This window comes from Lepidochelys kempii, chromosome 2 (genome assembly GCF_965140265.1).
Source record: "Lepidochelys kempii isolate rLepKem1 chromosome 2, rLepKem1.hap2, whole genome shotgun sequence".
Lineage (NCBI taxonomy): Eukaryota > Metazoa > Chordata > Testudines > Cheloniidae > Lepidochelys > Lepidochelys kempii.
The window spans coordinates 61,958,782-61,986,373 of record NC_133257.1 but is presented as its reverse complement, the minus strand read 5'-3'; the positions used below and the strand labels follow the sequence as shown (position 1 = coordinate 61,986,373).

At 38.2% G+C, this 27,592-nt stretch overlaps 1 protein-coding gene across 3 annotated transcripts in view; it reads right to left on the bottom strand.

Moving 5' to 3' along the window:
* Positions 1 to 738: 738 nt before the first annotated feature.
* The window catches only part of MYBL1 (MYB proto-oncogene like 1), a 45,091-nt gene continuing 18,237 nt past the window's right edge, over positions 739 to 27,592 (bottom strand). Inside the window, exons 4-16 of one of the 3 annotated variants that reach the window (XM_073330993.1) lie at positions 22,494 to 22,586; positions 20,052 to 20,272; positions 18,528 to 18,711; positions 17,746 to 17,820; positions 15,857 to 15,961; positions 12,921 to 13,154; positions 11,876 to 12,241; positions 11,220 to 11,362; positions 10,700 to 10,814; positions 6,534 to 6,650; positions 6,328 to 6,432; positions 4,573 to 4,752; positions 739 to 3,448 (exon numbers count right to left, since the gene is read on the bottom strand). In XM_073330993.1, the coding sequence (XP_073187094.1) occupies positions 3,320 to 3,448; positions 4,573 to 4,752; positions 6,328 to 6,432; positions 6,534 to 6,650; positions 10,700 to 10,814; positions 11,220 to 11,362; positions 11,876 to 12,241; positions 12,921 to 13,154; positions 15,857 to 15,961; positions 17,746 to 17,820; positions 18,528 to 18,711; positions 20,052 to 20,272; positions 22,494 to 22,586 (2,067 nt within the window). In that variant the 3' untranslated portion in view covers positions 739 to 3,319. The other 2 variants (XM_073330994.1, XM_073330995.1) reach the window with 2 other exon arrangements.

Genomic DNA, 27,592 nt, shown 5'->3' with positions numbered 1-27,592 from the left:
AAAAGACCAAGTACTATTTTCCCTTTTGACAGGGAGTGGCTTGAGGAACTGTGTGTCTAAGACCACTAAGGAGACTTGCAGAAACTGAAATCTCAGACACTTGCATGAGAAGATCCAGTAAGCAAAGATTACAGTATCCATAGAGACAGTGACCTCACACCGGTTCCAACTGTTAAAAGTTGCAAGCATCATGCACTGCAATTTTTTTTAAAAGGACAATTACAGCTTGCATCAGTGAAGCTTTTATTCTTTGTGAGTCCTAAACTAGATAGTGCTCTTACAGATTTTCCAATCTGCCAGTGAAGTTTGTCAGTTTCATGAACTCACTATTTGTTCCACAAATTTTATTCCCTAAATCACCCTTCATATTAATTTAAAAAACCCTGCTGCATGCAGCCTCCCTCTCAGAAATTAATTGTTCATGTAACTAAAAACAAAGTAGGGAATGCAAACCAAAATGAGTTTTCTTCTGAATATTAAAATAAAAATCAAGGTAATGGATGCCACATTACAACCTCTACTTGACAGTCTCTATCACAAATCTATACCAAAAAGATGATCCCCACAGACATGTTTTCCATTCTCCATACTGATAGCTGTGGAATTATTGCAGCATTTCACTCCCTTTGGATGCATACCTATTATTAGACTCTCACAAAATGTGTAATTGGAACATTTACAATAAATAAACCACACAGACTAGTCTTATTTCTCATAAGAAACAAGAGGCTTTTCCAGTAACCTTGTACATAGATGCTTTATTTCTGCTGTTAATATGGGTCTGCATTATATGCAAGATTCTCTTACATGAAACAAAGTTTGTAGTACAACAAAAAAAACTAAACTTAATCAAGGCATTTGTTGTACATTATATCAAAACCTTAAAACAAAATGAATTATATATGTAGTCAGTTTTCATGCACGTTTGGCTGCTGCATGTATAGTCTACTTCTAAACTGAAAGAAATGCAAATGCACACAACATTCAAAAAGGTGATAAAAAGATGCCTGACGTCAAAGATTAAAACCTCCTCACTAATGCAACAAAGAAGCAGTTAACTAGATGATTCAACCAATACCAACTCAAATAAATACTACTTATCATAACTATGTCTAACCTTGGTACTGGTGTCTTTGGTGCAACCATTTCTAAGACCTCATCCAGGAGAAAATAAATCCAGTTCCTGGCATGAAAGGCTTACAAGAATCTCTCTACATATGCAACTTAATCACCTTCATTAATTCATTTTGTGCCACAAATTGGATTCTCCTTGTGAAATCTACTGCCAGCAATGAACACACCAAAACCACCACTGTCAAGGGGTTCTAATTGGCTCCTCTCTTTTGACATGAATGAGGAATAATCCTGGCACAGCTGCGATTTTCAGATCTCTTTTCTACAAGAATTTCTCTTCCTTTTAATTCGATTTAAAATTGCTGAAACTTTTTAAGCCAACTACAGAATCTAGGCATTCAAACATTTAATATTTAAATGTTCCTTTAAAAATATTGGAACTCATGAGCTGTTTTTAAAAGTATTTTAATAACCACAGATTGCTGTTCACATACCACATACCAAGTGTTAAAATTAAGTAACAAAAACCATTTTCTAAAGGTCTTGGTATGATGTGGTATAAGTTCTGTGGTATGAATTTTGCTATATCCTGCATAGTAATGGTTGATCTCATTAAGATAACTGGAGAACCTGCCATCATTTTTTTTTTTTTTTTTGAAATTTTACATACAGTGCATATGATGCGCGCTCTTTCCATCTCTCATAGCAGCAAGCCGATTCTGCTATTATCTATAGCAGCACACCCGGGAGTGGAGAGGAAGAGTGTCTGAATTATAAATAGCTAAAGCTACAGTGTACAATTCTATTTACTTGTCAGTATTGTTGATAGCACACAATTATAATCTGCAAGAAATTAACTACATAAAATCTCTACAACAAAAGCAAACCAAAACATTCCTTCAAAAAAGACAAAGTAAGTGCAAATACCTAAAATAGGCAACTGAAGCAACTGTTGTAACCTGTAGAGGTTTAAATAAGGACAAAGATTTTCATAAATAAAAACGCTCTCTTCACTCTTCAAATATTTAGTATAGTAAATATACAATGGTCAAACTTCTAAGTGCAGATAAGACTGTTTTAAAAACCAAGGTGCCAAGTTTTTTTTAAAACGTAATAAAATGCATTAATTTTTAATTCATGAATAGGACTCAATAATAGGGTCACATAAAGGACCTCATGTTTGCTCTTATATATATATAAATTAATTAAAAACAAGTTCTTGGAATACTTGTAATAGTATACTAAGAGGACAGATTATAACTACTTTGCTGACCAACATGATTTAAAGGGTACATAGTGCAATCCTTAGGTAGATGTAACATACAGTATAGATTTATATGCTTCACAGCCTGTAATGATGCAGCTATTCCATACTTCAAGGTTAAAATTTGTCCTTTACCACTTTAGCTGTTATAACAGGAAACAACGTTGGCTTCTAGACAACCTACATACACATAAATATCTACATTTAAGCTTTAAAATGAAAATAAATTATAAAAACAAACTCCTTTCCAATTTACAAAAAGTTTCCCTGTTCCTACATACTGTACAATACATTCAACAATGGTCTCAGTTTCTGAGATTTATGAAGAAAATACTGATGTTTTACACTAATGAAAAAAACTTAATTCATCCATTTGCCTACTATCTTATTTCTAGTACCATTCTCAAATAAATATATTTAACACTGTAGTTAATTTTATTGTTTTTGCAGCATACCAAAAACTAGTAGTGCAACTTTCTATCCTTCCTTTAGACTCCTTTCCATTGTGTTTCTTTATATGGTAGAAAAAAAATTGCTACATAAGCAACTGAGCACTTAAGCAAAAGCATTTTCATACAGCTGTGTATGTTGCTTATTCAGAAATCAGAAGTACCTGTAAACCTACCCTACATTCAAAATGCATTAACTGGAGAGTAGCAATGTATGTTGTGAAGAATAAATGTGAAAAACTGGGCTAAAAAAAGTGTATGTTAACATTTACTCCAATATTTTTGACTATTATTCTTTAGATTTTTTAAAAAAAATATTGAAAAAGTTAATTGCAGGATTGTTTATGCTATCCTTACTTGAAAAGGCAAAGCTTCATATGTCTGCCCTTTGTCAATTAAAAAGAGACAAGTTTTCCTTTACAAGGTTGTCTCAAAAAAAGAAAGACTTCATTCACATATATTTGACTGGAATCTCCTTCAGTGTAGTGTTAATTGTAAGGGGAAGGGATGGTTTTGTCAGTTGCAGTGATCCTCACAGAATTAGAGCTCTTGAAGTACTGCCAGAAGCTGTATATGTGCTCAGATATCTTCTTGCTTGTTCAGTCATGATAAGCTGATCTTCTGTTTTTCCATAAACAACTGCTTCCCATTCACAATTTGACTATATTAAAAAACAAAACAAAACAAAAAAACAGTTCAAAGGAAATTTTAAACAGCTGTATTAGGAATATGTCAGCATTTAAATATAATCCTAATTTAGATTTTCTTTTAAAAGCTTTTTCCACACTAAATTTCACAACAGTTTATATAATCAAAATTCAAGTAATATCACATTTATCACATGTATTCTGCATACTTGGTAATCTGTGACAAAGCTCACTGTTTTTTTCAGCACATCAGCAGTGCCTATGTGCCAGGTTGAAAGTTCTAAGGCAACAGAGGTAAAGAAGCGAGAGAGGGGATTTCTTGAACTGAAATATTCATTGTAATAATTGATGCTGTAATAGCTAATTAAATAAAACCCCTCTTTTAGAATGTTTTCCCATTTATTTTACTCTGAAGTTTCAAAAGGCAGCAGAATGCAGTATTGACAATGCACAGTAATCGCTGTTCAGAGGAAATGCAGAAAGTAACTTTGGCAGCTTGGAAGGGTGTGGTGCCTAGAAAGGAAGTAAGGTACTTTTTTTTTTTTTATAAATGCATAAGGGGGGAAAGCAGACAGACATTTTGGGATGAATGGGATATGGTGGTGGACATTGGGGCTATCAATATGGGGGGGGGGGCAGAGAGAAAAATCATTGATCCACTAGCCCAACCCCCCAGAAAACCTGTGCACTGAAATTCAAGCATGGGAAGCAAATCTGTAGAATGTCTGGATCAGGCCTGACTTGTGGTGGACTACAGAGCTAGCATAAGTAGCAGCGAGGAATTTACATGTCCTTACTGCCATGTAACCACGAACTAGAATCTGGCCCAAAGGAAATTTGTGACTGCACAGAAACGTTTTTCAGAGAAATCTTAGCCATTTAACATTACCAAGTGTTTCAATCCTAAAATAGACCGATTACATAAATTCTGAAATTTGACTTATTTGAATAAAAAGAGTTTATTTAAAAATTGCCCAGAGTTCAGACATGGAGTAAGTTTTCATTGCCAAATTACTAGCTTGAAAAACAGGAATCATAGAAACACTGACCCAAACTTAAAAAAAAAAAAAAAAAATTAGAAACCATTTAACCGTTAAGATAGCTAATGAAATTAACAAAAGGTATCTTGAATCCAGACCTGAAGAGACTTTTCCATTTTGACATTTTTTGAAGTGCAAGAATTCAGTTTCTTTTTAATTACTGCATTTGTTTTGTTTGTTGAAGTTGTTGCCTGTTTCTCCAATGTCAGATTACATCTGTTGTCATGTATTTCCAACAACGGTATCATTAGTAAAGATGTAGTATAGATATTTTCTGACTAATGGAAAAAAGACAGAGGAATGGGGAAGAGGAATAAAAGTTAGTATTTAGTAAAATAACCTTTAGCTGTTACTTCAAAAAAAACAAAATGGGAAAATAGAGCAAATATGTAGCAGGTAGAATCAATGAGTAAACATTTCTGAGAAAACTAGTGTCAATTCAGGATAAAGTACTAGACCAGGGGTTCTCAACCTTTTTCTTTATGAGACCTCTCAAGATGCTATAAAAACTCCACAGTCCAGCTGTGCCACAACAACTATTTTTCTGCACATAAGAGCCAGAGCCGATGTTATGGGGTAGCAAGGAGGGCAATTGCCCAGGGCCCCACAAAGCTAAGTTGCTCAGGCTTTGGCTTCAACCCTGGGTGGTGGGACTCAGGGATAGGGCTGCAGTCCTATGTGGCAGAATTTTAGCTTTGTGCCCTGGGCCCTATTGAGTCTAATGCCAATCATACTTGGTGGACCCCCTGAAACCTGCTCATGGCCTCCAGGGAGCCCTGAACCCCTGGTCGAGAACCACTGTACTAAATTATACTGGGATCCAAAATGTATTGGTAACAACTAAATTTAAACACAGTTGCTGCTAGCATGGTTCTGATGCTAATTCCTTGACGAGGGTGGACCAGTTTTTCTTCTCCCTTATGTTATACAATCATACTACAGCTTCAATTACATTTTCTTTAAAATAAGTTATATAAAACTTGATAGCTTGGCATCGTTTTAGAAACAGTTATAAAATATAAATCTCTGTCTACACTAACACAGAAAGTTATACTAGAAGTCTGCTACTAAAACAGACCAGTTCTTTGAGTGTTTTTTTGTTTAGTTACTGAGGGAGACACTGGACTGATTGTTTCAAAAACTGGTTTAATATATTCTCCTAAATTATATTCAAAAGCAATAAATCTATAAGCCAGTTTTATCATTGCCAGGCACCACTGGCCACAATTCTGGTATGCAGACTTTTACAGAACCATCAAAAACAAATAAAAGAAAACCACTGTGTAGGAAATTCACTTGATTGCTTACAAAAAACAAAATACTTTTTTAAAAAAAAGCTGTGTTGAATTGCCAGCAATCTTTGCATCTTTCCTCCACCGCGGATCCTCCACATACTTACTAAGATCTTGAAATTCCTCATTTTCCCCCTTCATTTCAAAGGTTGTCCATCCTATAATGATGGTACTACAGCCACCAGCCTTCTTCCCAAGGATGGAACAGGACTGCTCATCACCTCCTTCCTTAAAACTGACTAGAAAGGCAAAATTTCCCCTGTCCCACTGCCATTAACGTCATCCAAGAATCCAGTGATCCAACAAGCAAAAGATCAACACCTGCAATACAATCCATACATTCCCAAAACCCATAATCCCACACACCATAGCATGGAGCACTACCCAAGCGGGTATTGGAGACAACTATTTTTGAAATTGCTAGACGTTTACTCTTATTCGTCAATAGTTAGACCCCCAAGGTGACTATTTACTAGAGCTGATCAAAAAAAAGGGGGGGAAATATTCATTCAATTTTTCATCAAAATTTCTACCAGTTCTACTATTTATTAGTATACCAACCTGTACATCCAAAACATTTTCTTCTGTGAAGAGTTGGGCACCAAGTTCATCTTTTTCCCAAGAATCCAAGACCAATGACTTTCTGACTTTCTTGGCAGAAGTGTGCTGTGATCAACATTTTATAAAGAAAAAATTTAAGATTACAATTTATGAGTTGCCATTTTTTTCTACCACTATTATAATAAAGCAACATACTGCACCATCACCTCTTGCTTGCAGCTTTTATAGACAGATTCATCTTCCTCCTTAAGGAATATATCTGTTCCAGTTTCCTCTTTTAAAACCTCTCTAATATCTTCTTCCAAGAAGGCAAGTGGTTGTGACTAATTTAAATAGAAGTGTGGTGGGGGGAAAGCCACAGAAAATTTATCAGTTGCTGGTTTTCACCACATTTGACATTCATTTTTTTTATTATAACAAGGAGATATCATCTACTCCATGGGAGGTAGAAAGCCTCAGTAAAATCCACCAACATATTAAGGAATAAAAATTACTGCATTTGATAACTACAGTTCAGCATTTCAAGACTGAACAGATTTTAACAATGCTGTATCATTCCAAGTTATTTTTAGCCAGCTTGTTTTCCCATTAGGTATATAAACATATTTTAACCCTAAACAGGGAAAGTTTACCTAAACTACATATCAATTTGTTTTTATTAGCCAATGGAACTATGAATGATAATTTTCTCCAGTAAGAATCACATTGTTTGGAAGCACAAACCATTGTCCCCTACAAAAAGTAGCACATTTCAAACTGAACATGTACATTATTGGATTAAAGTGTCCAGCTTTATTTTATACTTCCAAATTCAAAACCACACACACACACACACAGGGGATGAAGCATCCCCTACAAATAGCACAATGGTTTACGCACTACAAAAATGTGATCCTTGTCGGGGAGAAATTTTTATTGACACCAATAATATATCTTTGCATAAGGCACTAATAACCATAAAATACCGTGTATAATTTCACATACAGATGGTCCTGTTATGTGCCAGCAGGGGGAGAGGATTCCGCTAAGCCCAAAACTTTGGCTTTAAAAGCCAAGATAGTAGTGGATAAAAGCAGGAGTGCAGAGCTACTATTTGCATTGTGAGGAGCAGAGGTTACAATCTAGAGTAAGGGTAGCAAGGGTGGGGCCAATCCCAAAGACTGAATCTGAGCAGCCTTTAGTATTTGTGGGAACAAAGGACCAGACAAAATATAATGAATTGAAAAGGAAAGGGGTCAGAATTCACAAAATGTAAATCAACTAGGGCTGCCAAGGAATTAAAAAAAATAATCATGATTAATCATGCTGTTAAACAATAGAATACTATTTATATAAATATTTTGGATGTTTTCCACGTTTTCAAATATATTGATTTCAATTACAACATGGAATACAAAGTGTACAGTGCTCCCTTTATTTATTATAAATATTGCACTGTAAAAATAAAATAGTATTTTTCAATTCACTTAGTACAAGTACTGTAGTGCAATCTCTATCATGAAAGTTGAACTTACAAATGTAGAGTTATGTACAAAAATAACTGCACTCAAAAATAAAACAATGCAAAACTTTAGAGCCTACAAATCCACTCAGTCCTACTTCTTGTTCAGCCAGTCGCTCAGACAGATAAATTTGTTTACATTTTCAGGAGATAATGCTGCCTGCTTCTTGTTTACAATGTCACCTGAAAATGAGAACAGGCATTCTCATAGCACTGCTGTAGCCGGAGTTGCAAGATATTTACGTGCCAGATGTGCTAAAGATTTGTATATCCCTTCATGCTTCATTCACCATTCCAGAGAACATGCGTCCATGCTGATGATGGGTCGATAACAATCAAATGCGGTGCTTATCGACGCATGTTCTTTTTCATCATCATGAGTCAGATGCCACAAGGAGAATGTTGATTTTCTTTTTTGGTGGTTCGGGTTCTGTGGTTTCCACATCAGAGTGCTGCTCTTTTAAGACTTCTGGAAGCAAGCTCCACACTTCATACCTCTCAGATTTTAGAAGGCACTTCAGATTCTTAAAATTTGGGTCGAGTGCTATAGCTATCTTTCAAAATCTCACATTAGTACCTTCTTTGCGTTTTGTGAAATCTGCAGCAAGTGTTCTTAAAATGAACGACGTGCTGAGTCACCATCAGAGACTACTATAATACTCAAAAAGAAAAGGAGTACTTGTGGCACCTTAGAGACTAACCAATTTATTTGAGCATAAGCTTTCATGAGCTACAGCTCACTTCATCGATGAACTGTAGCTCACGAAAGCTTATGCTCAAATAAATTGGTTAGTCTCTAAGGTGCCACAAGTACTCCTTTTCTTTTTGCAAATACAGACTAACACGGCTGTTACTCTGAAACCTACTATAATACTAAATATATGGCAAAATGTGGATAAAATAGAGCTGGAGACATACAATTCTCCCCCAAGGAGTTCAGTCACAAATTTAATTAATGCATTTTTTTTTTTAAACGAGCGTCATCAGCATGGAAGTATGTCCTCTGGAATGGTGGCCAAAGCATGAAGGGCCATACGGATGTTTAGCATATCTGGCACATAATACCTTGTAATGCCGGCTACAAAAGTGTCACGTGAACATCTGTTCTCACTTTCAGCTGACATTGTAAATAAGAATCGGGCAGCATTATCCCCCATAAATGTAAACAAACTTGTTTCTCTTAGCGATTGGCTAAACAAGAAGTAGGATTGAGTGGACTTAGAGGCTCTAAAGTTTTGCGTTGTTTTGTTTTTGAGCTCAGTTACGTAACAAAAAAAGAAATCTACATTTGTAAGTTGTGCTTTCAGGATAAAGAGATTGCACTATGGTACTTGTATAAGGTGAATTGAAAAATATTTATTTTGTTTATCATTTTTACAGTGCAAATATTTGTAATAAAAATAAAATGTGAGTACTGTACACTTTGTATTAAGTGTTGTAATTGAAATCAATACATTTGAAAATGTATTCTATTATTTAACAGTGCAATTAAAACAGCGATTAATTTTTTTGAGTTAATTGCTAGTTAACTGCAATTAATCGACAGCCCTAAAATCAATTGAATTCAAAAGATTCCTGTGCACCAGCAAGCAATTCAGCAGGAAGAGGCAAAGCTAAAATGAGCAGACTTAGTTTGAAAATGCATAGGTATAAAGCTATACATAGTCATAATAGCAAAGAGAAGTTACCCTCAAAAGCCAGAAGACTCAAAGCAAACACACTGACGTTTTATATAAAGATATGGGACTCAGTCGTAGATTTCATGAAAGCTCCCTTTTCTCAGAATATTCCAGATTTTATTTTAAGAACATACAACTAAGGATGAAAGACACTCCACTTCTAAATATTAATCACTACCAAAAAAAGTATTTATTGAGAGCTTAGGTCAGAGAGCAGAAGCTTAAGGACCAGATTCAGTCTTGGTGTGAGGAGGCTGAATTACCACTGACTAGAAATTGCACCCTTTTACACCAGGGCTAACTTGGTTTTTAAGTGTCAAAAAGTGACAGTTTTCTAAATAACGAAGTTAGTCACCCACACTTTCATCTGCACCAGCTCAGAAAGGTTCCATTGTCATCCAATTATCTAAGTGAAAGATCACCACCTGTTCATACCCTCTGGCCTGGAAAACATGGTTTGATTCCAAAATAAGGACAATTAAAATATTTTTAGATCATGGCATTATCACATGCATAATTCCAAGCTATATGCATGAGAACTGATTAATGTATAGTGATTCAAGAACACACAGAAAATTCTTACGTCTAATCTTGTTGGTATTCTTAGGACTTGTCCTCACCACCGTGCTGCAGCAGCACTGATGTAGTGCAGCTTATGAAGATGCGCTACATCAACGCGAAAGCGCTCTCCCGTCAACTTAATTACTACACCTCAACGAGAGGCAGAAGCTATGTCAATGGGAGAGCATCTAGTGTAGACTCCGCTTTAAGTCAAAGTAACTTACATCACTGCGGGGCGGAGGGGGGTTTTCACACCCGAGTGACATAAGATATATCGACTTAAGCAGTAGTGTAGACAAGCCCTTAGAGGATATAAATTGAATGAGCATGGGGTCTGAATCTTTTACCCCCTAGAGATGGTCCCTTCAAAAAAATGATTGGAGCATACTGGTGGGGCAGAAAGGGGAAGCCTGCACTGTTGCTGCCCCAGGCTGTAACTGTCCTGTGGATAAACAGAAGACTATCTTCGAGGATTGGAAAGTGCTACACCTTTCAACAACACTAATAATTTTACTAATTTTTTTTTAAATGTTCGTGTTAAGGCTCACTTTGTAAGTCACTATTTTGTATGGTGAGGGTATTCAGACCCACTTAAGAGAAACATTAACAAACAGGCAAAGAGATCACATACCACAATTTTGAGAGGGCCATATTTTTTCTCCTGAGCAGCTAGAGCATTCTTAAAAGGAGTTGGAGTCCTTGGTGTGGTACCCAGTAAAGATCTTCTAATTGTTGGAGTTCTAAAACTATCCAAGCAGAGAAAAATGTTCATACGTATTTTAACATTTCATGATTTCTGATGGATTTGTCATATAAGTTTAACTCTATCAAAATTAACTGTTGTTTACTTCTTTATAAAATGGAGTACATAGACACACACAAATCAATCAAATATGTCACTGCATTTGCCCCACGTACATCTCAACTAATTTTCATTTAGTACAATATTAAAAAGATTAAGGGAAAATTAAAATTAAATATAATAGTCGCTTCTTGGGAAATCAAAGAAAAACAAGGTGGATTTATGTTTGCATGTAAATATTTAAACTTCCTTTTAAAAATATTAATAGTTGCATATACAGCGAAATTGGCTTTGCATAGTCTCAGAATCTTGCTTTTATTTCAACATCTGATCTTTAGTGTCATCCTACCCTGCATTTTCCTTTTGGTCTTTTGGTGTCATTTCCTTGTGGAGAGGAGTTGTAATAAGAACTTTCTGCCCACAGATTGGAGTTGATGTAAATGCAGGATTTTCAAGGTTAAAGTGTTCATTTCCAGAGCATGTGTTGAAAAACTAAAAGAAAAACTAAACCAACTTACAAAACATGAACTCCTACATTATGTTGAGCAATAAAAAAAACAAATTTCCCTACGTGATTTCCACTGAAGATCCCTAACAACTTGTTTAAAATTTATGCGCTTCTATCCCCACAATATGAGCTGAATTTACTAGTGAAACCTCAATTTGAATTTTCTTTAAAAAAAAAAAAAAAATGTGGCAAGGCCCTGTAGCTACACAGTCAAATCTGAACTACCTCCAGTATGTGCTGGTAGAAAAGTGAAGCCTAGTTGTCAAGCTGCAGTAGAGGTCAGTCCCAGAAAGGAAATCAGGTAACCAATTTCCCCATTTTTAAAATAACCCATTTCTTCCATATTAAAACTCTCTCGTTAATTCAGCTAATCCTTTAACACGTTCTAAGCCATTTCCTAATACATTCAATTAAGGTACAATGTATTCAAGAAATCCTGCAATTTGTGTCAGTTCATTGCAATCCTAGCTTTCTAGCTGTATTAAAAAAATTTATACCTGTGATGGGGAAAAGGGTAGTGTTTTCACTGGTGTTTGTTTTAGTGCAACATTGACAGCATCATTATATGACCCATCATTCAGCTCATTGACTGGTGACTGTCCAACTCGCAATCTTTTTTTCTTCCTGAGGATAGCAGGTGGAGTGCTGAACTTGGCTATGGAAGGAGATGTTGAAAGAATCTCTTCTTCTCCGCTGCTACAACTATTTTTTTTGCCATCAAGAACAACACTGACATTAAACTGGCACTCCATAGCCCCTTCATTGTGTTGAATCCTCATTAATGTTACTGGAGCAGGTTTGATAGGGGAATTAGCAGCCTCAGAAAGGTCAAAGCTGGTGACATCGCTCCATGCTACTGGATCCTACAATGTAAGGATACAAGACACTCAGGCATGAACATACTCACGTTTTAGCTAAATTTTTGCTTATCTGAAATGTTCCAAGTGGAAGTTGTAGATCGCAAAGTTCCTGTTTGGAATATTTCAAGTCAGCAACAGTTTTTCTCATTATATTGCATTCTATATATGAGCTTTGGAAACCAGTTATAATTCATTAAGAGAAGTTATATATTCAGTATTAATTCTCACATTTTAAAAGCTACAAAAATATATTCATTACTCACCCCAATCACACACAATCTAATTTAGACATACATTTACAGTCCAGACAGAAGTAGCTTGATGCAATTAAGATTGGTTGTTTGGTTATAACCACCAGCTACCCCAGCTTCTGGCATTCCAGTAAAAAATGTCAATGTAACTCAGTTATATCAAGATTGTAACTAAGGCATTACTCTCTGGATTAAATATTTCCCCTACCCCTCTTACACAACCAGATAATTTTATATAGTTTGTTTTCAGTACAATTCACTCATGACTTCCAAGAAAGCAAAGCAATCAACAGTAGTGAAACTATACCTATCTGGTACTGTATGAAGTAATTTCAAACATTTTACATATGTACTGGGCAAATATGAACATACCCAAATATAAATGGATTACATCTTTATTGAAAACTAGAGAATCACCCATCCCAACTTACAGATTCAATAAGCTCTAGTGTCTCTGCAAATTCTGGAATGGTCTGTAGAGATGATAACACTGCATTTGCCTCCACAGCTAGGTACTTGGTGGGTGAATTCTGCTGGGCAGCTGTACCCTGGGCTTCATCCATACTGTAAAACTCATTTGTTTGTTCCCCAAGGCTATTTAGCGTATTAGACATGCTATCTTCCATGATGAAGCTTCCAGACCAGCTAGAGAAACTTCCAGCTTGCTAGTAGTATAATAGAAATGGGTTGATGTTTTATTCAAATTTGAAATTGAAAATAAATCAGAAACATGATTTTGGGGCAGGTTTCATAAACACACTATTATGGACACATTGCATAGTAATATTTTGTTTCAGACTGAACTTTTACCATTCTCCAGTGGATGTACTCTACAACAGTTTTATTCAGCTCAGTGATTTCCCCACCTTTCCCCAGCCAACTTACTTTCTGAAGTAATTCAATTACATTCTTATTTCCCTTAAGTTTACAGGAGACACTCAACATTCCCCTTCTCTTACATTTATTCCTTTAACCTCTACTCATTACTGTGACTGAAATTCTATTTCATATATATTTATGTATGGTTCCCTATTGCTCACGTTGAAAATCACTGGTGATGTAAGCTTCCCCACTCTCCTAAACAGTAAGACAGTAAGCTGACTAATAAAGAGATGTTCATTTTTGTTTATAGTCTACTTCATTTCCAACTTCTCATTCACCATCATAACACAGTGCTTATGAAGAGACATTGGAATTATCATACTGGATCGGACCAGAGTCCATCTAGTCCAGTATCCTATCTCTGACAGTGGCAGGTACCACAGCTTTGAGGAGGAAAGAAGTCCACAGTAGGCAGATGTGGGATAGTCTGCTGTTTCCCCCTGGATCTCAAAGTTAGCTATCATCAGGGTCTCCATTAGAGAATCGTTTTAAGCCCTGAAGCATAAGGTTTCATATTCCTTCCAAAATTCATCATTAAATGACAACTCTGGATATTTTTGATATTCACATTAGCATCCATTCCCTTTTCCAAACTTGCTAATTTCTTGGCATCAACAACATCCTGTGGCAACAAGCTCTATAGTCTAAATAAGTGTTGTGTGAAAAAAGTTCATCAGTTTTGAATTTACTACCTTTTAATTTCATATAATGTCCCCTTGTTCTTATGTTGAGAGATGGAGAACAGAAGTTCCTGATCTACCTTTATATATGCCATTCATTATTTTATATACATGCATCATGTCCCCTCCCTCTTATCTGTCTCCTTTCTACGGTAAACAATCCCCAACTTTTTTCATATGATAGTGTTTTCAGGCCCTTGATCGTCCTTGTTACTCTTCTCTTTTCCCCTCCAGTGTGCATTACTTTACATTTATTGACACTGAATTTCATATGTAATTGCATTGCCCACTCACCTAGATTGTTTCAGTCTTTCCTGAAGTTCCTCACAGTCCTTGCTGGTCCTAACTTAAATAACTTTGTCTCTTGCAAATTTTGCTTCTTCACAACTCACTTCCCCTTTATCGGTCATTAAAGTTTGCATGGCAGGAGAAAGTATTTTTTTTTAAATAAATGTCCCTTTATGAACCCTGTGGTGTTTGGTATTGTAAATACATGTAGGAACTGCAGAGGACACTAATGTTTTACTGGACCATAGGTAGGGCCCTACCAAATTCACAGCTATGAAAAACACGTCATGGACTGTGAAAACTGGCCTCTCCCGTGAAATCTAATCTTTTGTGTACTTTTACCCTATACTATACAGATATCATGTGGGAGACCAACGTTTCTCAAACTGGGGGTCCTGACCCAAAAAGGGGTTGCGGGGGTGGGGGGTTGCAAGGTTATTGTAGGGGGGTCACGGTATTGCCACCCTTACATCTGCGCTGCCTTCAGTGCTGGGTGGCCAGAGACTAGCAGCAGCACAGATTTAAGGGCAACAATACCATACTGTCCCACCCTTACTTCTTCGCTGCTGCCTTCAGCGCTGGGCCCTTGGCCAGCAGTTTCCACTTTCCAGACGTCCAGGGGGCAGCAACGCAGAAGGGTGACAGTATCATACCATGCTATCCTTACTTGGGCAGTCTGCTGCCTTCAGAGCTGTGTTTCCAGCCAGAAGCAACTGCTCTCCAGCCACCCAGCTCTGAATGTAGTGCTGCCACCAGCAGCAGAACAGAAGTAAGGATGATAATACCACAAACCCACCCCCCTACAATAATCTTGCAACCACACCCCTACAATCCTCTTTTGCGTAAGGACCTCTAGTTACACCACCATGAAATTTCAGATTTAAATATCTGAAATCATGATGACATTTACAATTTTTAAAATCCCATGACCACGAAATTAACCAAAATGGACCATGAATTTGGTAGGGCTCGAACCATAGGTCTCCTTTGCTATCTTTTCTGAGAGTCAATAGTAGAAAAATCAGATATAGCAAAATATAGGCATTTTTCATTACCTATGTTGATCAACTAAATGGTTTATCCAAGGAAATAAGTACTTTGAATTCTGGGCTGTTTTTAAAAAACAACAAAATCTTACAGCCCTTATTCACATGGTTACCCCTTTGAAAGTAACACAATTACTCAGTACATGAAGTGTTGCTGGAGTGGATCTCAAATTAGGGCTGAGTAAAACCAGTAGCAGGTGAAATTGCCATTCAGAAAGTCATCTCTTGCTCTAGGATTATGGAAAAAAAGCACTTGACTATACCACAGTACTTACCATAGGTTAAAAACACTATGTTAAAAGAAAAATAATGTACATTCCCCAAATTAAAGTCCTACACGTACACCAAGTTTGATCAGTTTTGGAAGAGCATATTAAAGCTATTCTAGAATTACTAGCATCCATTAACGAACTGCTGATCAATCTTGGTGTAAAGCCAATGCACATATGTATACAAATGCACAGTCCTTACAGATGATACTCGCTTTCTTCTGATTTCATTCTCAGCTGACATAAGGAGCAACTCAAGTTCCTTTATTTTCTTTTCTTTATCAGGATCATCATCAACAAATGGATGCTGAAAAGGGTATTTAGAAAACAGGATAGAAGCTGTTAATAGAACTCAATAAATGTAAGGCCTCCCTTTACTAGCTAGACTTCTACTTTCTTACATCCTGCACATGCTGGGAGCAGAACTATGTAAGCTACAAAGCCATGCTTGACAACCATTTTAGAATAAGGTTGCCAATTGCATGGTTTTGGCATGATTTCAGTGCCCAGTACAGACAGATTTGTCTGATTTTCAGTCTATTCATGCAGAAAATCATGCTAGCTTGCTAATAAGTTTTAGTTCTGTTTTTGTCATAAAAGCCTAGTATAGCGTGCTGAATGTTCACCAATTCCTCAGTTCTAGCTCTAGTGGAAGTACCCAGGGAAACAGAAGTCTAGAGCACACTCCAGATGACCACCTGCATTTTAAGCACCTGCACGGTTAACCCTACTCAGAATAGATCTGCATGACATGAGTTTCAAACACTGACAGTTGTTGGTGTTCTGTCTACACTAGTGCTCCCACCAGTGGAAGTGGACTGGTTGTAACAAAAACAAGGAAGTTTTTGGGGAAACAAGTATAACTTAGACAAGTTTCTTGTGGTCAATATAGATGTAAATGATAAGTTTCAAATATAGTTACTGAGCCAGAGTTTTAAAAGGGTCTTAAAAGAAGGTGGCATTTTTAATTTCTCTCTATATATATATTGATATCTAGAGTGGGTTAATAGTGTTGCCTGCTTCTTTCAAGGCCATCCTAGGGCATTCAATCATGGTTTGCATCCACACCAGGGTGGCAGGATGGAGGAACAGAATTTTATTTAAAGATGAACTACATCGCAAAAATTATAGTTAAGTTAAAGGCGTTCTTCACAGAAATCCATGCCTATCTAACTGTGGGAAGAGAATGCCATACAAAAGTTAGTTTATTTAGCTTAATTTTTCCAAATTTATGCCTTTTCTGCCATTTCCTAGTCCACTAACAATATCCCAGAATGCCATTTCCAACAGAAGGCTCCTTGCAGCGCACAATATTTATGATGTTACCAATGTATTCTCAATACCTTACGTAAATCAAAGTGTATCATGAGCATTTCACAAAGCAAGTTTTTTTTTCTAACAAGTTAGTTCAAACTTATTTCTGCTCTTAATTCCAATACATCCAACATAAAACTTTTGGTTTTTCTATGCAGTTTACCTCAATACTTCAATATTTGTGAAGATTGACAAAGGTTTAGATTACCCAGAAGAGGTGAGAAAAATTATATGAATAAAATCATCTTAGTAATTTATTTACTACATGGGCTTAACACATTTTAGGTGAATCTTTCAATTACTTAGGTCTACAGTAATACATGTACTGCACACATAAAAAGCAAAACACAGCCTTTGGCTAAATTTAATGGGAGCTATGCACCTAGTCAGTGACAGACGTTAGACCAAAGGATTTAATTAGTGGGCAGATCTAAATTAGTTGATCACATTTCCAAATATCAGAAATGAACATAGGCATCCTCTGATGAGCAGCTGCAGCCTGCACTTGAAGAGGATGGGGACTCCTTTCATTTCTCAGTACAGGACTCTATGATCCTGTAAAGTTGCAACAGCTTTTTCAAGAAAAAAGGCACAAATACAATCTGAGGTTTGTACAATGGAGATTTAGCTGAACGGTCAAGGCCTTAAACTAAAAAAATATGACTACTTAAAACTTTAAAAATAAACAACAGAATCCTTGGGTTATCAGGCTAAGAAATGAGACAGAATAAGTCAAACTCTAACCTCATTTCATTTACAATAGCCAATGAAAATTACCTGAATAAAGTTGGAAGAAGCTGAAACATGTTCTATACAGCTGCCTTCTGATGACACATACTGGTAACCTGGAATCTAAAAGAATTCAAAAAATTATCTTTGCATATTATAAAAAACAACTTTAGAGACTGACTGGGAGCCAAACAGATTCATATTTTAGAAAATAGTATAGTTTTAATTAGAGAGTTTAGAAAACTTAAATTACTAAATGGCTGAAAACGGACTTCAATTAAATGATCTTTTATTTTACAGATTGTCTATTTTCAAACTTGATAAATAATTTTGAAACTGGAAAAAATTGCCAAACCATGTAGCCTGATTTTAGCTTGAGCAGAAGACTGAAATTTGCACTGCAGTCACATTTTAAAGCAACATTCAATTTAAAAAAAAATGTTTTAAACAAATTTACCTATGTTACTAACACTTGATACGATTTAAAATCCAGTCTGCATTTCAACTTTGAAGTACTTTTTCAGCGTGAAAACAAAAATGAAGGAAGTCAGTTGCACTTTCAAGATTTTAGAATTGCAGGGTTTGACTTGGGAACACTGCTGGGAAATTTTAGTTAGAAAACAACTTCCCTACTGAATTTAAAATATATCATGGAAACAGTTCTAACAGTACTAGGTTTTTATGTTTCCTTTTCCAAAACATAATTTAGGTCAAAATTAAGTCGACAGGTGGCCTTTTCAGAGACCAATTTATATTTTATAATATGCCAACAGTATAGAAGAAATATACACTGCAATTAATGCATTTTTGTATGTACATTTAAAACTTACTTGTGCCTGAACAGGTATGTAAAACTGATTCTGGGTTTGTAAGTGTTCTGCAGTGGCACAAGGTTTGTGTTGAAGTTTTGATGAACTAGGCTGCTCAGTCTTGATTCCATCTTGTAAGTATCCTTCCTGTTCCACTTTTCTTCGCATAGTGGAATTCCAATGATTTTTTATTGAATTGTCTGTCCTAAAACAAAGTCATATAGTAGGAAGATATGGAAACCAAATTATTTCAGGAACATATTTTTAATTAGGTAAATTACACAACTTTACAAACCACCACCACCACCACATTGCAAACATTGTAAATTACACCAATAATTTTTTTCATTTATCACATACATTTTACCACTTCCCTAACCGGTGAGGAACATCTTTTTCTTGACTGGATACCTCAACAGCTGGATATGCTATATGACCATACTGTTTTCACCTCTAACGTTATCAAATATAAAGTTGTAAAAAAAAAAAAAAACACACAATTTAATTCCTGCAGAACTTTAGACAATTACTTTTGGATCTAAAATTTCTTTAAAAAAAAAAAATAGAATCACCCAAAAATTCATTAGATACCTTCTCAGCTAACTACCACACATAGAGGCCAGATTCTTGCAACATTACTCAAGATGAATACCCCGCACTTCAGTCCCACTGAAGTTCATTAGACTACTTGCAGAGTAAGAGTAAGGATTTAAATTAAAAAAAAAAAGAGGGTATCTGCAGATTTTTGTAGAATACATTTCAAAACTTGTAACAAATGGACAGTTAGCAAGCCCTTTACTCACACTGTCGAGCAGTTACATAAGAAATCTCACTGACTTCAACTGAAGTACTCATACAATTAATTTAGCAGTCTGAGTAAGGGGCTCACAATCTGGCTGTGAATTTGTCACACATTAGCTAACCTGTGGATAAAACGAAATAAAAACCTAGAAAGATCAGAAATTGCACTTTAGAACACTTTAATTACGGTAAGCTTGCCCAAGATCTTTTTCAAAGTTTGTTTAAGATTGGGTGTTTCTGGGGCATGTGTCTTCAGTGAAAAGCCAAAATGTATCCACATCACATTTAATCACCTTTTTGGATGTCAGAATATGCACATATTCTAGTAACATTTTGCCTTGCAATAGCCTTAAAAACAGATGGAAAATCAGGATGAGATGGGTGTTGTATTTATTAGTAAAACAGTTAATAGTGTTGACATTTGAACGATATAAATGGAGGAAGATCACATTACTCCAGCTGATAATGTTTTTGTGGGTCTGGCAACAGACAAGAAAACACTGCTTAATCATGAGAGTTATCTTTAACTAGAAGACATAAGCTTTGTTGGTTTTTTAAGCAGAACTTAAATTTTGGCAAACACTGCAAAATCCATAGGAAGACAATGAGGTTTCCGTGGAGATATATATTTTTTTTTTGGTTTGATTACCTTTACAATAGTTACATGGATTTTGGAAAGACCTTGTAACGACTGGCTTTCATACACTTTCTTACGTTTAATACAAAAAATACGTTGAAAAGCACCTTCCAGGAAGAAGTTTTGCAATTTCAGCCCATCGGTTTCCCAAACGCTTGTGAGCTTCATAGATTATTCTGTCCTCTTCTTCTGTCCATGAAGATTTCTTTACCTCAGGATTGAGATGGTTATGCCATCTCTCTCTGCACTGCTTGCCTATTCTCCCTTTTAGGTGTTTTGCAATTAAAGACCAGCGTTTTGGACCATACTTCTGAACTAATTCAATAACCTGGAACACAAACCAAACAGTAGCAATGACAGACAATTTAGTATGTTTGAAAAATTAGATTGGAAATATTATTAAAAAGCATTTGCAAAATTAACATCTCAAAAGATGAATAATAAAACTGATTTGTTAACAAATTAAGTTAAGGATTAGAGAAGGCCTATAGAAACAATCATGGTGCTTTCAGAAGTCATTGGCAGGAATCCTGGTATCAGAATTATGTATAAACTCCTACTTTTAAAGTTAAAGGAGCCTATGTTGTAAAGGCAACACTAGCTGTAGAAAAATATATGCTGACCAAGTTAGATTTCAGTGTCACCTGCCAACTGATGCACTGACATTGGGAAATACTTAAATTACTTGATTAAATGATTAAAGGCCTAGAAAACAGGACCTTGAGGGAAAATTGAAAAAACTGGGTTTGTTTAGTCTGGAGAAGAGAAGACAGAGGGGACTTAACAGTTTTCAAGTATATAAATGGTTGTTACACAGAGAAGGGAAGTAAATTGTTCTCATTACCATCTGAGGATAGGGCAAGAAGCAATGAGCTTAAATTGCAGCAAGGGCAGTTTAGGTTGGACTTAAGGAAAAACTTCCTGTCAGGGTAATTAAGCACTGGAATAAATTGCCTATAGAGGTTGTGGAATCTCCATCATTGGAGATTTTTAAGAACAGGATAGACAAACACCTCTCAGGGATGGTCTAGATCAGGGGTTCTCAACCTTTTTCCTGCTGAGGCCTGCCTTCAACATGCTATAAAAATGCCAGGGCCCAGTTGGGGTGGGGAACTCGGGGCTCTGGGTGGGTCTTGAGCATAGGCATAGTTTTACTTCTAATTTGGGGGGGCAAGGGCGGGGAGCACCACCTCCACCCTGACTCACTCAGGAGGCCACCCAACCTGTCTGGGCTGTGGGGGGATGCAACCAAAAAATAACTCAAAGTGGGGACTCAGTTCAAAAAGCATGAAAACTGCTCAGGGTGCAGGCAGGGGGTAGGTAGGGGCTGTATAAGGGTTAGGAGGGGGCTCCCAGCTTCAGCCCTTCTTCCCCTCCCCCACCCACTGCTCCTGACTTGGCAGAGGGCTGTGGGGAGGTTTGCCAGCTTCAGCCCCATACTGCTCCTGGCTGGAGGTGCGGGACCGCCGTCAGCTTCAGCCCCACATGCCGCTCCCGGCTTGGGGAGAGGGAGGTGCTGCCAGCTTCAGCCCTGCATGCCGTTACTGGCTTCAGCGCTGGGGCTTGGGGCACCAGGTTTCAGCTGCGGGACTCCGTGGCCCGTCTGAAAGGGCTCATGAATCCCCAGTGGGCTGCAGCCCCCCAAGTTGAGAACCACTGGTCTAGATAATACTTAGTCCTGCTTGACTTCTAGAGGTCCCTTCCAGTCCTACAATTCTAGGATTCTATACTTCTTGTAAAGAAATACGCGTGCATGCTGCTTGTTTTATATATTAGTAATGAAAGGTCTTATCTGTTTTTCCTGGAAGGCTATACATAACTGAAGAACTGAGATCATCATCAAATGAGATATTAAGCAAGTAAAGCCCTACAAGGAGGGGAATGATGTTTTATTCCAACTGTTTAAAAATGGTATTTTTTTCTTTTTAAACATTTATGGGTTTTAAACAGTCTGAATAAAAATAGTTTCCACTCTGACTCAGGTTTCACTTGTTTGGTATCTGTTATGTCAATCCTCTTAGTTTTCCAGTTGTTCTGTTTTCACAGAAAACAAAGAAGATGTGAATTAATACTATATTAATACTGTATTTAACAGGCAGAAAAAGGGAAGGGTTTTGTTTTCATTATCTTTTTAAAGTCTTATAAGCCTCTTTCACAAGAGCATACAAATCCATTTTCCCCCACCATGGCAGGCACCTGTTAAGTCTGGTGGTCTGGGAGAGCACAAGGTATAAAACAGGCCAGATTATGGCCTACAAATGTCAGTTCCAAACACAGAGGACTCCTCTACTCAATGAGTTAAAGAAGCTGTTCAACTACCATGGGGAAATGATAAACACCTGAGCAGGCCTAACATTTTATGTCATCCAGGGCAGTGGAATATACCCAGCGTAACACAGTGAACTAGCTAGTATGTGTCATCTGGGATCAGAGAATCCAACAAAACCAGGATAATGGGAGTAGGGAGGAGACAACACAGAAAGAAGTCTTGGTATACTTTTGCTACAGTCAAAAAATAACCAAGCACAATGTGAAATAAGTTCCATTACCCTCTGATCCTCTTCTTTAGTCCAGGGACCTTTAATCAATTCTGGGTTTAGAACCTTCTGCCAGCGATGCTGGCACTGAAAATCCGAACGATTCTGAAACAGTTTTAAAAAAATGACTTTGCTAAAGGTTATCTTTATAGACAGTTTCCCAGACTGTTTTCCTAGCAAACAGCAATAGTTTTGACTAATGCAAATGTAAAACTAAATAATGAACTATAGATGATTAGCATTAAACAGGTTATTCCAAAGTGGAAAAGACGTAATCACTGAACATCTGAGCCACTATTATAGTTGGGCTCTTTTCGTTATGAAAAAGTTACTTACCCTTTCTGTACTTGTTCTTCGAGATGTGGATGCAGATATGTATTTCACTCAATATACACAAAAAGCCAGAGACTTTTTTTACTACAGCAGTAACCATAAGGGAAGTGCATGTGTGCTTTATGTCCTCGTGGCCTCTCCCAAGGTCACATAACGGCAGTACTGCCTTGATCCACCCTCAGTTCCTTCACACCAGAAAGAATATCTGAAGACTCCAATGGAGAGGAGATTGAGGGTGGGCCGCAGAATACACATCTGCACCCGTATCTCGAAGAATAGTTAGTTACAGAACAGGTAAGTAGCTTTTTTCTTTGAGTGGATGCAGACATGTATTCCACTCAGGTGACTCTCAAATAGGACCATTCAGAGGTGGATTCAGAGTCTAGAAAATTAAGATTGCAATGCTACTTGGCCAAAGTTTGCATCAGATATGGATGCAGCAGTAACCACATACTGAGTGAATATATGAAATAAGGACCAAAGTAGTGGCCCTACAAGCATCCAGAATAGGAAAAATCTTTCAGAAAAGCAACTGAAATAGCCTGAACCCTCATGGAATGGGCTGAAAGTTTCTACGGAGGAGTCTTCGCCATTCCATAAACCATCGTAATACGGAAGTAATCTGCCCACACAAATTGTCCCGGATCATCCACCACTCAAGATCATAGTACAGCTCGCGGGAGCCAGATTAACTTGTCCAAATGGTGCTTGCTCAGACAATAGACTGATTTCAGGCATGGCTGAAGAGTGTGGAGGTGCAATCTTGCATATTTGGTTATATAGGTAAAAGGCCATGTGGCATAGCCATTTCAGACAAGTTCAAGCAGTAGCAGACAGGTGAGACTTGAGGGACCTGCATAATTTGTGAATAGTTTGAAATCTCTCTTGGGGAAGAAAAGCAGTTGAACTAGTAGAGTCGAGTAGTGCTCCAATGAACTCAAGACTCTGGGTAGGAACTGGCATTGACTTTTCTGTTCAGGATAAGACCCAGTCGACTGAACAGGTGGATGATTTAGTCAATGCCAGCAAATTTGATCATGAAAGGACTCACAGAGCAGCCAATTGTTGAGATAGGGAAAGATATGGATCCCATGACAGGACAAAGGGGAGTACTGTGTATTGATGACTGCTTCCTGTGATAAATATGAGGATTTTCCTATTGCTGGGTAACAGCTACGGTATATGGAAGTACACATCCCAAAGATTGAGGGCTGGGAACGAATTGTTCTAATCCAGAGAAGGAAGACCTGAAGCTAGGGTAATCATGTGGAATCTCACTTGCTTGATGAACTTGTTGAGAGCCCAGAGGTCCAGACCAGAATAAGTCCACTGTTGGACTTGGAGAATCAGGAAATAGCAGTAGAAACCCCATCCTTGAAGCGATAGGGGAACTTTCTTTATGGCCCCCAGGACAAGGAGAGGCTGAACCTCCAGAAGAAGCACAAACTCATGAGATAGGTCCCTGAAAAGGGACATAGAAGGTGAGTGGAGAGGAGGGATGGAAGTTAATTGGATCAAATATCCCAATCCCACAGTACTAAGGACCCACTTGTCCTAAGATATTTGTTCCCAAGCACCCAGGAAGTGCGATAACAGGTCTCCAAACGGAGAAGGGAGTTGTAGATTGTTGGCTGCTACATAGCCCTTGAAAAACAAGTCAAAAGGGCTGTTTCCCTACAGGAGGCTGAGCACACGATTGATTAGCATGAGAGCTAGATGAAATTTTCTGGGGTCTCCGTTTCCTTTTAGAGGAGTCATATCATCTGGAAGGATAGAAGGGTTGTCTGTGAAAGTGATCAGAATACTGCTGCAGGGTCTTATACTGATGTTCTTAGAGGCTGGATAGTAACACCCAGGCTGGATAATAAAGTCACTTATGAATCTTTTAAAAAAAAAAAAAAAACACATAATACCTCATCTGTTTTGTCCGAAAATGAAAACTGTCCAACAAAACATAGGTTAATGGATTAGTGGATATCTGATGCTATCTTGGAATTAAATAACCAAGATGACCCCCTCATGATGATTGCAGAGGCCATTGCTCTGGAGGAAGCACATGCAACACTGAGAGCAGATTGCAGCGAGATCTGTGTCACAAGCCAGTCCTTCATCAAGAAAGCTTTGAACTCCTTTCTGGAGTGGTCTGGCAATTTGTCTGTGAACTTCATCATCATCTTCCAGTTGATAAAACTGTACTTCACTAAAAGAGCTTACTAGTTCACAATTCTCATCTGGAGCAAAGCATTAGAATAAATCTTTCTTCCCAACAAGTCCAGTCTTTCAGATTCTTTTTCTTTTGTGGTAGACTTAAATTTTCTGAGTCACAACCTCTCATTAGCAGACAACTAAGCCAGGTGCAAGCAGAACCACTGAATCTCCTCACAAGGGACATGGCATCATTTTTCCATACCCTTGGCTATTGGGTATAGTGACGCTGGTGTCTGCCACGAAGATTTGGACAGGTGTTATTAATAGAGATGGCAATCCATCCGAGGCATGTCCACCAATTTTTGGGTATCCTCCTGGACCACCTTGAATAACCAGAGCTGTACATCATCTCTTTTGCCACGGATGGGAAGGAGAAGAGCTGGAGGACTCCAATCTGGTGCAAGAAGATGCATTTGAATAATCAGTAGGCCTGGTGGGTGCCCAGCCCAGCATGGCCACTGGAAATCCAGAGTGATCCACCATAGGCGCCGAATCCATGGGTGCTTTGGGGCTGGAGCACCCACGGGGAAAAATTAACAGGTACTCCACATCCACCGGCAGCCAAGTTCCCCACTCCTCTCCTCCTTCTCCCCACCCCCTGAGTGTGCCACATCCCTGCTCCCCCTCCCTCCCAGCATTTCCCTCCCCCCTGCCACCTAACAGCTGTTTGGCAGCACTTAGGACTTTCCAGGAGGGAGGGAGAGGAGCTGGGACGCAGTGCACACAGGGGAAAAGGCAGAGAAGAGGCAGAGCAGGGGCAGGGGTCGAACACCCACCAGCCAGAGGGGAAGTCGGCGCCTATGTGACTGTTCAACCCAGAAAATTTAACATCTATAACTTGGTTAGCATTGTAGTCAGTCCTGAGAGGAAATCGTAGTAGGGAGGCTGTCTGACAGTGGGGTCCAGTACCGAGGAAGAGTTACTCATCAATACTGAGGAGTCAGGATTCGGTCCCCACTCTGAGGCAGCTACCGATTCCAAGGATCCTGGTACCAAGGTCAATGTTGCAGATAGTGCCAATGGAGAAGGGTGTCTCGGTACTGACCTAACCTGCATAAGCACTGCAGGCAGAGCTAACCTCTTTATTGGTACTAGAGCTAAAGGCAATCTCTGTCCCAAAGCTGAAAAGGCTGAAGGGGTAGCCTGGGGTGACATCCCTGCACTAATGTCCTGAGTTAGCAGGAATGCTGGTACAGACAGACAAAGCAAGTCTGAAGCAACCATATAAATATGCAGGTTTGATGGCACAAAGTGATGTGTGAGAGTTTCCATAGGTACTAGACTTGACAGCCACTCCAGAGACGGTTGCAGAGTCGATGGTACAGCACTAGGATTCTCCCATCTTGGTACCAGGGAGACAAGGTTGGCGACCCAGCTTTACCCTGAGTACCAGAGTCTTGCTGATGGTAAGGCCCTGCTCTTGATGAAGACAATGACAAATCCCTCCTTGGTTTCTGGCAGCCCCAGTTCATTTTATAAATCTCCTTACGAGGGACACATGGGAATGATGAATGACCCCTTGTGTCTCAATGACTGATCAGATGCTGGGGGTCTGTCCCCAACTCCCATAGAAGTAGAGAATGTCTGTGGACAGCTAATTGAGTGGTCAGAAGAGGATCCCAGTGCCGAGGCAGGTGTCATAGCCTGTTCCAGTAGGTGTTGCTTTAGACTAAGGTCTAGCAATCTGTGTCCTTTTCTTAAAGGAATGACGAATATTGCACTTTTCCTTGATGTGGCCCTCGCCCAGGCACCACAAGCAGAGTATTGTGGTGCCTGGGCAAGGGCCACATCAAGGAAAAGTGCAATATTGGTCAGTCCTTTAAGAAAAGGAATGGGACAGAGACTCCACATGTCAGACAATGCTTGAAGACTGGGGAACACAGCATAACCTTCAGCATCAAGCACCACACACTAACTATACAACTAAATACACTCATTCTAACCTAAATTATGGGTATTAACTGTCAGTAACTATTTATGCTATTAAATACTGAACAATAAAGAGTAATAGCAGGGAAATGAGGAGACCCCAACACAGAAAGCTCCAACTCATGTAGCAGACAGTAAGACAGAACTGAAGGTAGTCTTGGTAATGCTACTCTTATACAATCTTGGTAGGGGCCATTCAGTGGTACAGGGCACGTGCACCACCTCAGGGAGTACTGCTGTGCCAAAAAAGTCTCCAACTCAGTGCGGAAGTCACCAACACACCTGAGAAGAATACACATCTGCATCCACTCAAAGAGCCCCTTTTCCAGTTGGTTATAGCTTAAAACATTTTGAGTGAATTTCTGCTTGTTACTTTCATGCAATCCTATGCCAGCCAAGAGCAAATTTAGGCCTTCATCCTTTATATTTGGGGGGAAAGGGGACTTATTCCCAATGTGGCCCTCATTGCTTCTATTTCCCTCTATTTTTAGGTAACTTACATAAGACTTTTTAAAGTTCCCATTTTTGTTTATTTATGATCCATAAACAAGGCAGCCAGAAATATTTTTAAAGAAATTGTTTTTGCTTGCTTGTTTATTTCTGAAATATCAGAGACTCCACACTTAAGTCTGATGGTGGTC